General features: G+C 37.5%; 3 protein-coding genes across 5 annotated transcripts in view; 2 read left to right on the forward strand and 1 right to left on the reverse strand.

The window, feature by feature from the left end:
- Positions 1 to 683, forward strand: part of LOC109038595 (uncharacterized) — a 34,243-nt gene extending 33,560 nt beyond the window's left edge. The window contains exon 24 of the mRNA XM_072301470.1: positions 485 to 683. Within this exon, the coding sequence (XP_072157571.1) occupies positions 485 to 663 (179 nt within the window). The 3' untranslated portion in view covers positions 664 to 683. The remainder of the gene's footprint in view (positions 1 to 484) is intronic.
- LOC140224853 (uncharacterized) overlaps positions 1 to 17,095 on the reverse strand; it is a 212,929-nt gene that overhangs the window by 120,561 nt on the left and 75,273 nt on the right. The gene's annotated exons all lie outside the window — the stretch shown is intronic.
- On the forward strand, positions 2,376 to 16,736 carry LOC140224851 (cytochrome P450 4C1-like). Its single transcript, XM_072301681.1, has 12 exons — positions 2,376 to 4,922; positions 5,260 to 5,366; positions 6,236 to 6,326; positions 6,990 to 7,175; positions 7,955 to 8,024; positions 8,986 to 9,109; positions 10,696 to 10,768; positions 12,209 to 12,318; positions 12,698 to 12,766; positions 13,201 to 13,369; positions 14,070 to 14,249; positions 15,124 to 16,736. The coding sequence occupies exons 1-12, from the start codon at positions 4,748 to 4,750 to the stop codon at positions 15,297 to 15,299; spliced, it is 1,530 nt and encodes a 509-aa protein (XP_072157782.1). The 5' UTR covers positions 2,376 to 4,747; the 3' UTR covers positions 15,300 to 16,736.

A 17,095-nucleotide genomic window follows, 5' to 3' on the forward strand; every position in this document is an offset into this window, starting at 1 on the left:
AGTAGTTTTTGTCTAAAGCATTGTTTCTTTATTGATATTTATTCTGTTTTCAAACCAGGTTATTGGAAGAAAGGTAGAGGTTCGAATTTTCATCCCTCACCATGATTCATCACACCAAATATGTATGGGAAATTATTACTGATTAAAGCGTACATGTTCTATCTTGCCGTTAGGCTATGACTTTGTGCTTTCAAGCATAAAAATCAAAGATATTTCTGACGTGACAGTCGAAACATTTCAGGCGCCCTCCATGCCCCCATTTTACCCCCCGTTTTAAATTCAAAAATGAAAATTTCTCTCTTCCCTCGTTTTTTGATGCACCTAATAGAACGACATATCCGGAGCAGTTCCCATTTACATAGTTCTCTACATGAGAATGGCGCATATTTTTAGGTGCCTTGACTGTGCATAACACCCAGTGAACAGTCCACCTATTTAGAATTTTCACATTCCGCTGTAATTGTAATTTCCTTTTTTATTTCAGGTCAAAGATTTGCCATGATGGAGATGAAAGTGGTGCTGTCCTACATTTTGCGTAATTTTACTTTTGAATCATCTTACGGCGAAGATGAAATGAAAATATCTTTTGATCTCGTCCCACGTGCAAAAAAACCCATCGAAATAAAATTTAAACTCAGGAATGCTCCACTAATTGATAAATAAACTTGATTTGATTGAACATATTCTTGTCGGGTTCTTGTATCATTCATTCTTGTCCGTTTAATCCCATTTTAAAGAGAAGAGTTTACCGGATAAAACATTTAAATACCAAAACTTTGAGAAGATTCAATGGTATGAATCTACGATCAGAGCAAGAGAAATTTTGGCGTTGGCTGTAAACAACTCTATGAGATAATGGGATAAAAGCCCTTATTTAGGGCGACTTTTTCAGCAAACGCGCAACTCATCACTTTGTTTCCATCCCACCCACGTCCGTGCGAATGTACGATTTATGCACGGCTTATGTTTATGGGTAACTGCTTCTCGTCTCATGTATAAATTGACCGGTCATACCATTGGATATGGAGGCGACCTTGTATCACAGTCGAAACAAGAGGGATAAATGCAGTTCGACCGAACGGTTTTACCAACACGTCATACATGTTTAAGTGAATGGTATGTTACAAACTTCAGTCAAAGTGAAAAATTCATATTGCCTCTCAAAGCAAAGCTCTTAAAAGTTATAATGCGCGCATTGGGCGCAGATTAAAATTTATTCCTTACTTCACAATCTGCGTGTGGGAAATTTGTACATTTTGGAGCTTCCCGCATCAAAAAGTACACTTCGGCAATGACGTTATTTGATGAAAATCCATCAACCTGGTTCCATGATTCCACACAAATCTTTAAATGACTGCCGTCATGTAATTCAACTTCTTAAATAAAAACGAAACACTTTTTATCACTTTCTCACTACACACATTTCGTAGGAGAAAGAGGTAAAAAGTTTGAATATGAGGCCCTTCTTATCCTATTTTTTTCAATTGAGGAACTATATAACAAGGCGGTCATTTCCAGTTTCGTGCAGAACCATGAAACTGGGTTAATTCATCTTTTTCAAATTTCCGTTTTGTGATAGTATTTTTTTAAAGCAAAAAGCCAAAAAAGCGATAATCTCCAGCGCAGGTTGTAGGCAAATGGTGGTGGAAACTTTTTCAAATCTCTGTTGCGTCAAACGTGTTTCTGGAAAATTTCGCCCGGGTTTTTCCAATTCATTTTCGGTGGTTTCGCCCGGGTTCTCCAAATCCTAGAGAAAATTCCAAAGAATCACCACTAAACTTATGAAGCCAAGAAAATCCACCGGAGCTTCTCTTTAAGGGTGACGAAGTCCCTCAGACCCTTTTCGATGAGGTAAAATTGAAGAGCTTGGAGGACAATGCCCATAGTTGCAGTTTTTGAAAAAATTGAGATTTTCACGATTTCAACTAAAACCCGTCTTAAAATATAATATGTGAAACACTGACTCCCAAATTCCAACTTTCCAGCATCAAACGTGAATCTAAACTTTCTTTTTGCCGTGAGACTCCATTTTAATTTAAAACTTTAAACACGGATTTCTCGAAATACATGGAAAAAATTAAATTACCGGTTTAAAATTCAATTCCTAAAAAAAGTGACTGCAATGTTTCAAATGGATTTTACAACAAAAAAATGCTACTTTAACCACGGTGGTTAAAGTAGCATTTTTTTTGTAAAATCTAAGTTGAAACATTGCAGTCACTTTCTTTTAACAATTTAATTGTTAAAACAGCACTTGAATTCTTTCCGTTTAGCAAAACCTGTACTTTTGCTCTTTGTCCTCCAAGCCCCTTAATTTCTGCCCATCCAAGAAAGTAGGAACTTAATCTCTTCCAAGGAGCTCCTTCTATATTGACGCGTGCCATCTTGCAAGAATTTCCACTATACCGTTGTAACGTTGATTATAACGTCAAGTCTGAGTCAATCTCCAGAGGCACACTCTCGGAAAACCCGTGGGAAAGCCCGCAAGCTCGAAGACTTCTATTCTTCCAAAATTTTTCGGGGCATTCCAAGCAATTCTTTCGTTTATTATCATCATTAAACCATGCCTTTGTGCGAAATTTTTCCACAATGATCGGAGATTATGAGATGCAAATCTCCGGATCTTGCAGCGACCCGAGAGCATCGATACAGTTCGAAATGCCAAAACCGATTCTAATTTGATGATATGGATTTTTCGGGTGCGAGCTCCCAGTCTGCATCGTGAGACGAGACTCTGCAGCTCGGAGATCTCCGTGGGCAGCCGCCGCCGTCGCTGTCACCCCATCATCGGGAAAGTTCAATCAACTTTGAAGTTCCAAGTTCGAAAATCCATTCGCAAGTGCTGTCCGAAAGTTTTACGTGACTGGATATCAAGAGGATCTTCGATCGGGAACGTAGATTCACCTTCTTTTTGGGCCAAGGGTGTTCGCTTTTCAGTCTTTAGGGTAGGTAAGGGTGTCTTTACGTTGAAGATAGGGGTGACTTTGCCTAAGGGACCAGTAGCAAGGAATGGTCTGAGGTTGAGGTGAAGCCACCGATTTTTTTTTTTTTACTCTCTCAACAAGGATCCAAAGATCGAAGCTGCCCACGATGTCAAAATAACATATTACTTCATGAACGTCTTCAGGTCAACGGTAAAGGACTGAGCTGCCGTTCTAAGGAAGAACGTCATATGAACATTCGAATGTTGCCAAATCTGTCGCGATTAATTATGTGTTTTTGAGGGTGCTTGTCTTGCTAAATTTCAATCAACTTTGAAGTTCCAAGTTCGAAAATCCATACGGTGCTGTCCATATCCGTTTGTGTGCTTTTTCGTGCTGTCCGAAAGTTTTACGCGATTGAAGACACTCAATAGGGAACGTAGCTACACCTTCTTTTTGGGCCAAGGGTGTTCGCTTTTCAGTCCTCAGAATCTTTTCTTGAAAACTTCAGACATTTTAGATGAAATTGCGACAAAATTGTCTAAAAAATCGGAAGAAAAATACTGACAAATTTTACTGAGAGTCCGTGATTTGTAAAAGGAAGTTTGGTAAAGTCTGAAGGCTTACATATCGTTCTTCCTTAGCAGGGCATGAAGGGGTCATATACCCTGTAACTCTCGCCTCCTCCCTTAGCCGTCATTTTTAAAGGTAACAATGCAGCAGGGATATGCATGTGTTGTGATTTGTTTTAAATATTGGGAATTTCAAACAGAATATTGAATTTGAAATTGACCAGTTCTCTGAAAGTAAATTTGCACTAGAATCCCAAGGCTTTACATTGTTCATCAGAATAATTAAAAGAGTTCAAAAGCATTGGGAATCGATGAGGATCCAAGTAATTGTGTTGATTTTATTATGCTCGGTAGTAATTGACGGATTTGTAATATCCATCATTCATTTCAGAGACGCACTAAGCCAATTCAACTTCTATCTAAGTAATTCATGATCGTTCAAATAGTTCATAATATTCAAAAGCACTAGTTCCTCGGCATTCAATGTCCTCATTAAGGTAAAAAACAGTTCGGTGGCCCCGAGTGACTTGCACGTCATTTTAAAAAAAAATTAAATTCTTGTGAACTTCATCAACTTATTTAATGCTAGACTGTGAATTTTATGTTGGGTGTAACATTCGTGAAAGTAGTGCGTTCAAATAATAGAACTTTAAATGAAATACTCTTAAGGTGTTTCGGTGTGTTATCAACTTCTTAAACGAAAATTTTGAGCCGCAAAAAATAGATGGGTAAAATTCAATGTATTTCAATGTATTCAATAGGTAACCGGAGTCGTCAGCGAAGAAAACAATCATCTCGATACCCCCGAGTGGTTCGCGCGTAATTTTTGGAAAATTAAATTCTTATTAATATTTTGAAAATTAAATTCTTATCAACTATACTATAACTCATTTTATGTTGAGTATAAATTCGTGCAAACTGTGCATTATGTGTTGGATGTAAAATTCGTGAAATTAGTGCGTTCAAATAATAAAATATCAAATGAAATAATCTTAATAAGGTATATCGGTATCGTTATCACAGTCTTAAACTGAGATTTTGAACTTAAAAAAATAGATAGGTTCACAGTTAATTTCAATGTGCTGTATCCCGAAGAAAAGTTGTTAACTATTCTCTAGTTTGATTTCATCTATATATTTAATATCCTAAGGCCTTTTTTGGCCTCCAACAGTTTGTGCTAATTCGATCTCGGAAACTACTGGACCGATTTTCCTCGTTATATATAAATGTACTGTGGCTTTCTAGCTTGAAGAAATGATCCTCCACGCATTGGCATTATTGGCTATTGTTATTGGATACGTTGTGCATACTTTTACTAAGATTTTGCCATGCAATCAAGAGCAGTATCAAACGGTAGAGAAAATACCAGGTCCTCCGATAGAAAACAAAGTTCTAGGACATCCGTCGATGGCATTCCTTAAGCCTGAAGGTTAGTATTTCTTTCTCAATTTTAATAATTTACGCCATGAAATTTCACTGTTATATACCCATCATGACTTTTCCGTACGAATCCACCATTTACATCTTGATTCTTGCATTTACTTCCAATGGTAAACTAAAGACAAGTGATCCTTTCCCGCACTCAAGACGGGTGCAAACTCATTTGGCGTGGAATCCTAACCATTCGTTAAAGTCTTTACACTAAAATAAAACGGATCCATTAAAACCAAAATAACCCACGATAGTACATTTGTACAATTTTCTTGCTTCTCTCATCCTTTCAACAAGTTTGCTTACTTATAATTAATTTTACCATTTGCACACAGTTTTACCAAGAGCGATATACCAACAGTACAAAGAATTCGGAGGTATATTTCGTCATTGGTATGGGTGGATACCCAGCGTCATAATTGCAGAGGCAGACTATGCAAAGGTATGTACCTACTTTTGGTTTCCTTGAAAGTATTAGACTCGGAATGCGTTATAAAGACGGACGAGTTCACATATTGAAGTTCCGGACATTTCCGTGAAGGTAGAAATGGATATTCACCGAAATATCAACGCCGCAAAATTAATTAGATGTGCAAATCAAGTATCACTGTTAAAAATGAATATCAATGGCTGAAGTCGAAAATTGCATATCGTACTTGTCATAGAAAGAATGAATCCTAAGAATGAGTTCCGGTCGATGTAGTTCATAAATTTTCCAATGGGAGACGTCCAAATGAATTTTAATTCAGCAATTTCGTGCTCTGAACATGGCCGATAAGAGGCTCAGTAGCTTTTTCTTCAAATCATGTTTTCGGAATTGGAAACCTCAAACCGACTTACTCCAGTCCGATTTGGAATTTTTGAGCACGTTTCGTCCCTAGATCTCTGTAGATTAAGCCACACTGCGGTATTAAGTTATTAACTCAATTAAATGCATTTATACTAAAGGGAGCTCTGTACAATAATTGCCTACATTTTGCAGTGCCGAACTATAGTTCCTGGCTAATTTTAGGAATGACGTGCACGCTATTTTTTCCTCTGAGCAAATATACCTATAGGCATTTAAGTATGACATGGAAAAAGTAGATCAATATTGCAAAATATCGTCCCAATGAACTGATTTAAAAAGAAAAGTGTCGCATGTAATTCGTATGCAGATCAATCCATTTTACTTAGCTCATTTTTCAAAAGTTCCTTCTCGTACCCGTATGCTCCAATTATTTACGTCAAATTTCGAGTAGCTGTGGACTACGGTCATTTATTCCGTGGAAGATCACATCATTCGTCATACGCTCATTCATACTTTTTCAGATTTTCTTCACCTCAAAAAGTCTTAAGGACAAAGCAAATTCCTACAAAATCGTTCTCGACTGGATGGGACATGGACTGATCACCAGTAATGGTAGGTCTTTCATTGACTTCACATGTTGTAATTAACAACTGCGGGGCGGATGTTGTGTTTTTCTGACCTGAGTTTGATTGTGAGAGCTCCTACTTTAATTTTAGACACTTTAATGGATAGACGACGGATGCTGGAAATGAGAGTCCGTTGGCGATTGGTTCGGCCACTTCGGGTTTTGTTGAGCTTTTTGAAACCCAAAATATGGCAAACGTCGCTCCCACAAAAGGCCGAGAGGGAAGTTTTACTCTTTTTCAACACCGAGATTTTTAAACTAATTACTAATTATGTTTTAAAAAAAATATCCGGCACAGCTTAAAACCCCATTTCAAGCATAGCACTATAGTAGGAAAATATATTTCAGAGAAATCTTTCCAATAATACAAGATTGGCAAAACAATAGGATAATTTATAAGTTTCAATCGTTGGTAATGCGCAATACTATATATTTGAAATCGCCAATTTTTAGGTGTCCTTAATGAGTTCTATGGGGTAAAGTGTCCATTATTTGCCCATATAGGTAATTCCCTTTTAATTAAATTCACCTCTTCAATTAATGAAAAAACGGCGCGTCATCATGATAAAGTCCCAAAACTCTAATTAATTTCGCAATCATCCTCATACTTTGTTGTTGTTATGACAACCTGCAATTTTGTTTGTTTTCAGGGGCATTATGGCATGAAAGGCGGAAGATGCTCACACCTGCTTTTCATCTAAGTGTGCTAAATATGCTCCACGAGATATTGGTGCAAAATTCTATTGTTATGATCCGAAAATTAAGGGAGCGTTCAGAAGACGCTCCTATGGACGTGTATCAGGCGATGCATCTGATGGCCTTAGAAAATATTTGTGGTGAGTAAAATACTCTGTGAATGAATATCCTCCTTTTCTGCCTTATGGGCGTGCATATAGTATCTCTATTTCCATAAGAACCCCAGACAGCTTAGAGTTATATAAAGAGCACAGGGCTCATGTGGAAATTGAAGTACGCCCTTATATCAGAGCAGCGGCGATAAAGCCGTGCATAAAAAAGGGTCATTAGTGTAGAGAGGCTTTTTTGCGAAGTTTTTCGTTGAGTTGAGGTGAGAAAAAGGAATTTGAATTTTTGCTTCAACAGGCCCTCTCGTATCCCAAAAAATAAATTGCAAGAGGCTTTAGGTCAGTTTTACACTGTTGGAGAGTGTAATTTAGTATTTTGGTCCGACAAATTTGCATTTCGAGTTTTGTAAAATAAAACTTGCGTTTGACGATATGAAGCTTAATATACATTAAGCCGTCTCTACTCCGAACTTCTCTGTCATCTCCCCCTTTTTCTCTTCATTTTAATAATTTTTTTCATCCAAAATTGAAGCGTATTTTTTCATGATATTTTAGCCTTAAAGCACTGTATGAAATTTATCTCAGTGCACATGACACCACGTTAAAAAACGAACAAACGATAAACCTGAAAAAAGTATGAAAATTGTCCACCGCCTGATTGCGAGAAAAGATGTGAGCAGTCTTGAAATGAAGTTAAAGACTCCTCTTTGACCAGCAAAGTTAATAAAATAAGCACTAAATCCACTATTCAACCTTGATTTTCGTCCTATTTTAACAGCTAGTGATGATTAATTTTGAGCAATTCTTTTCAGAGGCGGCGATGGGAGTTAAAATTGACGCCCTTGACAACCCACAAATCGACTACGTTCAGGCCATTGAAAAGTAAGTAAACGTTCCTAACTGTAAGTTACGGTTTGAGAATTTTCGTCATTAGTTTCTACGTCATCGAGGTAATAATGTAAGCAAAAGTTAACCATCGGTATAATACCTGGCTCCCCTCAGAATTTTATTTGGATAATTCCACCGCTGAAAACAGAATAACTTTGATTTATGGTCATTGTATATGATGTTTTCACTTGGTTTAATCTGTCGCTTCATTGGACATAACAGCGTAACTCCCACTTTCACGTGAGCCTTGTAAAGCATCAAGGCATATAGGCGTTAGAGTTAAGCTTCAAGTGAAGATACGTTTTTACGTCAGCAAGGCAAAGAAGTGCGTTCATGAATCGATTACTTCAACGGCTGTTCGGTCAAGAATCAACATACATTAAGTTAAGTGTATGCCTTCGGTAGTATTGTCTGGACTTCTGGTGCTCAAACAAATAATTTCACCTCATTCCGAAGTTCGAGGTTCCAGCATCTGATAATGTTATGACGAGCAAGTATGCATGCAAAAAGTCAAGACAGAATTATACGCGAGCCTTTTCATTATGAAATGTAACGATGCATTTGTAACACTTACTCATTTACATGCCACCAGGAACTAATATTTGAGTTCAGCGGACGCCGACTGTTATTTTGTTAGTCAATTATTTATTTAGATTTATTTAGGAAGCAATTTCATCGACTATTTTTTTAATCCCGTCACCGATTTTGGAGATGTGCGATTTCAACTATGCGCCCACCATACGTCAAAGAATGAAATTAAGATTTTGCTAATCGAAGTAAGATCGCGGTTTGCGCTTCAGAGTGAGTTCGTCCATACATCACATCAAAGACAATATAGTTTGGAGACCCGGTACTGTCATCATCCCTAGAAATTACTTTTCTATGATTCCTCCTCTGCTAAATATACCAAATGTTTTTTTAATTATTCATTTTTTTCCATGTCTTAAAATTCCAGTGTTCAGCACGCCACACTCAAGAGAATTGGGGAGCCTTGGTTCTGGAACAGTTTATTCTATTACTCTGCGACTGGTCAACAAGTGACCAAAAGCTTGGATAAAATTTTTGAACTTGCGCACAAGGTAAATTACATTTTACACTGTTTATACATTCTATTTTCAAATGAAGGCGAGAGACTAGTGTTTTCAAAGAGTAAAACAGTGTTAGCTTTGAATTTTCGGTGGGAGAAATAAGTCGTTGATTTTTACTCGAAATAATTTAAAAAATGGGATTTATTGACAATGCTGAAGGACGCGCTAACATCCGTCATTTTAGAGCAAATAATAAAGACGAATACTCATTATACGTGTGATTCAAACATAGATGGCAAAAGTATTTAGCTGATCACATACATACAGCAACCAGCCATGTTTCACCATCACAACAACGTTCTCCTGTCGTATCGTGAATATACTTTTATTTTTCGATACTTCGACTTCACATGCATAGTTTTACCGTATCAATGGTTAGAGCCGAAAATATTGCAAGTTTACAAATATCTACTCTTATTTTACTTTTTAAGTCAAAACTAACCAATAATGTCTCTAAATTTTGCCTGATTACATGCACCGAAAAAAATGTGAAGTTGATTTAACATTCTGGATGTCGTAAAAGTGTGCAAGAACTTCTAAAATGCTCAATTACCCGAAACAGCAGTTAGTTGTTATACATCTTGGCATTGCTAAAGTAACTACTGCAGCGGGCAGTTCAGCATTTTAAAAGTTCTCGCACACTTTTTTTTTACATCCAGAATTTTAAATCAACTTCACCTTTTTTTTCGGTGTACTTTTCAATAAAATGAAACATAATCGGAGATGTGAAGCAATGGAATGAAGATATGCGATTTCCGACTTCACGTGTCAATATACTCTAGCAGTCAGCTTTACCTACATTTCCCCTTTTTTTTTTTTTTTTTTTTTTTTTTTTTTTTTTTTTTTTGATAATCTAATTGAAACTGAGAACCAGCCATAAATCAAAATGATCAACGTCATTTATTTGACGCATTTTATGCTCCAGCAAGGCATCGCCTTCCATTATGCATTTTTTTAGCCTTGAACCTTGGAAATGCAAACTTACTCTTTTTCCCTTACCGAATATTGAGAGGAACTAAGTGTGAGTTACGTTAGATTATGCGTGCGCTTTTAGATTTTCATGAATACATTGCAATCCGTCTGATCTCGTGGCTAATTGGGTGCTTAAGCGGTTGTTATCAACTTATGCTCCCCAAAAGTTTTTAAATCATTTAAGAATGGAAATTATTTTACCCATACTGCGGTCATAATATGCAAAGCTTTCAAGGAGTTTGCTTTGTGCAGCTTCTTTGCGTTAAGAAACCATGCTTTCGTTTCAAAAGGATTACCACAATCACATAATTGAAGTTAAACTGCTCTGGATCTAAGCCTGTGTGAGACTCAAGAATGTCTAATTTATTAGCGCCCGGGTATTTTTGGCGTCAAAATGCTTAAGTGAACTGATCGCTTAGATTTGGCAACGGTAAAGACCCACACTCACACTATGTAGTGTTTAGTGATTCTTTATTTGATCAAAATATTAGTTTTTCACAATACCATTATTAATTAATTTAAATATAATTATTTGGCTGAAATATGTTGTAATTAAAGCATTATTATAAAATTAAAATATTACTGATGCAATTTGGATTTTTTAGGCGATTTTAAAGAACAAGAATAAGAGAGCTCGCCAAGTGGAAGACGAAGAAAATGGAAATGATGAAGTCAAAGGTGAGTACTCAACAAAATTTTCAAAAATATAGGGTCAATTACGTCCTTTTTACTTTAAAATCCATTTCAAAATTCGCATCAACTGATTCGTAACTTCTTAACGGTTTTCTTTTCATGACAAAGGTTTTATTCCTTAATCCGGGCTTTAATCCTCTTCATTGCATCCCTCCATTTTCTCACGTGAATGGCAATTTAAGCCTGCGAAAAAATAAAGGAGGCACCTAAGTAACATTTTCATAATTTCGAGAGACCAAGTAAAAAATTAAGAAGTACAGGAATGTTTGTGCCCCGTGAAAAGTTTAAAATGATGTTGAGGGGTTAAAATTTGAGTTTTGATGTCAATTTTCTGTTGTGGTTGTCCTTATTTGGAGTTATGAATGTGAGACTGAATCATCCTCCATATTGGTCGCTAAAATTTCTCGGGAACTGACCAACCTAACTACGAATCAACGCTTCACAAGATTGCCGATTATCCAAAGCCCCTTCAATTTTTGGCACGCAACACGCACAGCCGAGAAGCACGAATAGTTATATCCAGGAGTACATGAAGATATCGTACCTTGCTGGCCGAAAACTTTGGGCGCTTAATCAAACTTGAGCCAGTTTAAATCTTGCAGTGTATGAAATGGACCGGTTACAAAACATAAATATGAATCAGCGTCCTGCGATCGTTTCAAAATATATTCAAAGAGCAAATGCTCTAACTTCATCCCCAATATTCGCCGCCAGTTTTAATTTTTGGTCCATGGAGGTATGATACCTTTTTTTATTCGATTACTTGCGATCGTTCACGAAATAAAAATAGCTGAGCTCTTGATGACTCAAAATTCACCTATCGATCGCTGCCACGGTATAATCCAAAATTTCAAATCAAACCAAACATTGTCAAACATTGTGGTTCGATGTTTCTGGTTTAAAAGACAAAAAATTCAGTTATAAAAGCTCTTCATATCAGTCATGTTTAGGGCACGAAAGTGACGAATTGGAGCAAAATGTTACGCATGCTTTTTATAACACCAACAGGCTGATTATCGAAATTGATGGACAAAGCTATAGAAAAAGAAGACATAGGGAACATGCAGCGATCCTATGGGTTGAAATGGGCGATTCCTACAGGCTGAGGGAGAAAATGATGGACTAACTATAGGGTGTCTCGTAGGTTACCATAAGTTAGTCTATAACCTACCTCCTTCGTCCATTGCAACCACCCCCTTCCACCCCTTTTGTCTTCTTTATCCATAGCTTTGTCTATCAATTGCAATAAACCAACGACCCGCTGAGAGAGTTTTCCGTCAAGATCTCAAAACCCAATTTTCCCTGCTAATTCGGTGAATGCTGCTCCACTGGCAATTTGCCTCCGTAAATCAAGGTTCCTTTTCCTCATCTTAACCGGATTTTCATCAGAAACATAATAAAAATCACCATTCGGATTTGTTTCAGGAACGACGAAACCGGCTTTCCTTGATATCCTATTAGAGGCCCACGAATCTCCGACGAAGGCTTTATCAGAACAGGACCTAAGAGACGAAGTTAATACATTCATTTTTGCGGTAAGAAAACATAATGAAGGTACCATTTAATCGTATGAAAATAGCCGGTCGACATCGAATTAAACCATTCATTTTAATGCACGTCTTCTATGTATTTGACATTTGAGGGCACACCTTCTGACCACCAAAAGCGCTTCGCGCTTATGATGTTATGCGTTACGCTTGATTTCATATTATAGAGTAAAATTTGTTTGACTAAAATTAAAATGATTTGAGGGAAGGGCTGGTTATACAAGCAGTGTGGCGAAATACATGTAAACAAGTGGGAGGATTCATCAAAGATACCTCAAGTATGGTTCCCAGTTTCTTTTATTTTCTTTTAAGTAGTTGAATGCCTCAAGTTTCAAGTTACAATTTTGTTTTTTCGAAATGTTTATAGGGGCATGACACAACGGCAACATCGATGAGTTTTTCTTTGTTTCTTCTCGGCATGCACCCGGATATCCAGGTAAGCCTGATTGTATTATTTTTTACAATTTAATTGTGATAAAAATTGCACAGACTTGCATTGCACAAAATTTCAATACAAGAAATACTCTTGTGTCGGTTATTTTTCCAAAAATTAGTAAATTTCCTCAAGCAAGTCGTATCAATAATTTTTGATGCCCAACTGCAAGACTCGATCGGACATTGCCTACATAGTATGATGTATTCGAACAGACTAGAACAAAAATGTCCAAAAATTTTGAATCAAACCGGAATCACTAAGTTTTGAGGTTTTCAGTACAACACACGTAGTATTGAATCCTCTCCCCTTCTTCCTCCCTGCGTGGAAGGGATCTCCCTACATTCTCTCCGAGTAGCTTTTCCCCGCTTACTATCTAAAAAGAGAATTTTGTCATCAATTTCTAATTTTGCTCATTTCTATTGCGTTTCATTCAGGAAAAATGCTATCAGGAACTTGATGATATTTTCCGAGGTTCAGACAGAGCACCAACGGTTGACGATTTAAAGTCTATGAAATATTTGGAACAGTGTATCAAGGAGAGTCTGCGGCTATTTCCAAGCATCCCTTTTATATTAAGAAACTGCCAAGAGGACGTTCAATTCGGTAAGGCCATAAAAGGGATTGATTAAGTACAAAATTATTAGTCCAATGCACAGTGCGTCTTTTAGTAATGGTACTTATTTTTCACAAGGCGAAGGTGCTACACCTAAGAATGCAGTGGGATCGATGTTTTTGGAGTCACCGAAATGCAAACTTTAACTGTCTAATAAAAAATGTAGTATTTATCTTCAGTAGTATGAGCGTAACTGGGAGAGGGCGTTGCAGGGAGTTAGCACCCAATATTTGAAAATATGAAGCAGCTCAAAACCCCTGTGAAGAGTATATGAGCATAAGCATCCCCTCTCCCCTTTCCACGAAATTTGTACAGCTCTCTGCTTGTGCCGGGTGTATATTCGCGTTAAACTTCAAATCGATAAGGGCAATTTTCCCTCTGTGCTTTGATTTTGCGAAGGAGTGTCTTGTCAGACCTCTTTCGGAAAATTATTTATCGGCCCTCATTATGCGATATTTCTAGTCCGTTGTGGGATTAATCGCAAATATGTATTGCGAGTTTAGCTGATATGCATGAAGTGAAGATTGAAGAAAGGGGCTGAAGAAGAAAGTCGAGAACAAACCGGTTAAAATTAGCCCACCTCTAAAGGTCAATAAATAAATACATGCATGTATCTTTCAAGGCTAGTACTTTTATGAGCCGCTCCGACAAGTTTTCATGTTTAATTTTCCGATTTCAATATATTCGCAGGAAATTACACCGTTCCAGACGGCGCAACGGTGGGTCTCTCTATCTTTTGTATGCATCGGGACCCGAAATACTTTCCTAATCCAGAGATTTTCGATCCGGAGCGATTTAATAGCGAAAATTGTGTCGGTCGACATTCGTTCGCATACGTGCCTTTCGCGGCGGGATCTAGAAATTGTATAGGTAAGATTTTGAAGTCATATTTTCAGGGGCGCAGCCAAAAGGGTTTCGATTTATTACATTTAATTTTAGGTTCTGTTTCTTGCTTGGAAAATAAATGCGGCATCACTGAGAAGAAAAACCTATAAACCGCGAATGTACGATGTTCAATATCGGCCGTGTTCTTCGGTTCGTGTAACCCCTCTCTCGATTCTAGGAACCGTATCCTCGATTCTGGGAACCGTATCCTCGATTCTGGGAACCGTATCTTTGATTCAGGGAACAGTATCCTCGATTCTGGGAACCGTATCCTCGGTTCATGCAACCGAGCATTTAACCCGAACAGAACTAAGAAAAAGAAAAAGCTCGGTTGTATGAACACAATATACGGTTCCCAGAACCGAGAGAGCGGTCACATGAACCGAACAATACGGTCGATATTAAACATCGCACATCCGGTTCATAGGACCGAACTTTTTTCTCGGTGAAAGACCGCAGGTTTGTTCCTTACTGAGAATGACTGATGGAAACTTTCTGAGTAAACGTTTTTGTTTTGAAAAGAAGATTCTCAAGGATAAAAACCCAGAAAACCCGAATTTGCGTCTGAGATACAAGGCGAGGAGATCGGTTAGTGTTACTCAACTTGTTTGCATCCCACACCTACCGGTTTAGGACTGATTGTGAGACGCAGACCGTGTTACGTTGCCGTTGTGATCCTAATGCAGCAGGTATGGGACGCAAAAAAAAGTGTTTCCGTCGAAATTGAAGATCTAATATTTAAGCCGATCTCAACAAAAATCGCTTTTCTGAAAAGTTTGCTTCCGTGGACTAGAAGCTCTCTCTCCTGTGACTGTCACATTTATGCAAAATGTTGTATTTACTTACTTTCCTATTACAGGCCAGAAATTTGCAATGATGGAACAAAAAGTGGTGATATCTTACATTTTGCGGAATTTTATCATCGAATCTCTTTACGGCATGGACGAAATTGAACTATCTTTCGATGTGGTAATGCGACCTAAAAAACCTCTTGATGTTAGACTCAAACCGAGAGTACAAAAAATAACTAAATAAAATTTAAAAAAAAAAAAAAAAAATCTATTCGTTAAGTTTTTATCTGGTTCCTTACTCTGTCATTCTTTTTAAGATTTTTTACTTTTCCTCATTTTTTGTTAAATGGCAACAACCTGTTCAACGAATGACCTTTTGGTAAAACGAGATTGAATGGCAAATAGATTAACTGATCATGCCCATACAATGTAACACTAACTCATCTTACTCATCTAACTTCACATTAATCTCGATGATAGAACACAAATCGTAGCCCCTCTGACGTAAGGGCGTATCTTATTTACCACGTGAGCCCTGTCTTACATACAAATCCGTGCTTTCTGGGGCTCATGCGAAAATCTAGTTACGCCCTTACGTCCGAGGAGCGAAGAAATCGACGGTGGAACTCCGTAACCACGTATCTTAATTTGCGACGTTGCAGACTTCCTGTCATACTTAATTTTGTGAATAGGAAACTATCAATCTCAATTTTTATACACTAACACTTCTGTAATTATTGTTCCTCTGTGCGCGAAGGAAAGTCAGTAAAAAACTTCAAGAGATGATGTTGATTTGATCTGTTTTAAGGCAATAAAGATAAACCGCAGATTTTTAAACACTGCGAACGAGATACCTGGTTTGAAAGTTTTATGTTCCGATGAAATGCAAAATATACAGTCAAAGCCACTTTTTTTCTAAAACTTGATTTTTATTAATAAAATGGATTCGCGGCATAAGAATCGAGTCATAAGTATTTTTTATTAAATTGAGGTTCAAGTTATATTTCAGTGAAAATTGCTTTTCACGATGTACACATTGAAACACTTATTCATCTCTTCTTTATATTTTGAAAAATTTATAAGTGCCATAATTTGCCTTCATGTAATTTTACATTTTTAAAAACGTTTTTCTACAAATAAAAAATTTCACTTGAAACTCCTCTTCCCGCGATACCACTCAATCGTTGCTCTTAAATCAATAGCCATGAATTCGTAGGAGAGGAGCGTAGCGAAACATCATTTGAAAATACAGACTTGATGAAGAATATGATAAGGATCCGCATTCCGATGGCTACTGTCGAAAAACGCGTATCTCCCATTGCGAGGTTGCAAAGTTCTGCCTTAAAAGAAACCTTCGTGCGCTACCCTTACAGGAAACCTTGTGTATAGCTTAAGGGAACGTTTTCGCTGAAAATTTTCAGTAAAGAGCCTCGCCAAGTTTAGCCCCTTTTTTTTATACCCGAGTTGGTCAACCGGACAGCGCTCAAATGAAAGCCTATGGTAAGGCAAACTTCCATGCAAAGTTTCAACTTGAAGTGACCCCTGGTTTAGGCTGTACAGCGTTGCCAATTTTCCAGTTTCATGTGCTAAAATCAAGGATATTGGACTATTAGTCCGGTGCATCAGTAGACTATTATACCCAAGTTGGTCAACGGGACAGGGCTCAAACGAAAGCTTATGGTAAGGCAAACTTCCAGGAAAAGTTTCAACTTGAAGTGAAACCTCGTTGAGGCTGTACAGCGTTGCCAATCTTCCATTTTTATGCGCTAAACTCACGAAATACTGAATCATCATGGTTCAACAGACTATTTTACCCGAGTTGGTCAACGAGACAAGGCTCAAACGAAAGCTTATGGTAAGGCAAACTTCCAGGAAAAGTTTCAACTTGAAGTGAAACCTCGTTTAGGCTGTACAGCGTCGCCAATTTTCCATTTTTATGCGCTAAACTCACGAAATACTGAATCATCATGGTTCAACAGACTATTATACCCGAGTTGGTCAACGAGACAGGGCTCAAACGAAAGCTTATGGTAAGGCAAA

The sequence above is a fragment of the Bemisia tabaci genome, chromosome 6 (assembly GCF_918797505.1).
Source record: "Bemisia tabaci chromosome 6, PGI_BMITA_v3".
Classification (NCBI taxonomy): domain Eukaryota; kingdom Metazoa; phylum Arthropoda; class Insecta; order Hemiptera; family Aleyrodidae; genus Bemisia; species Bemisia tabaci.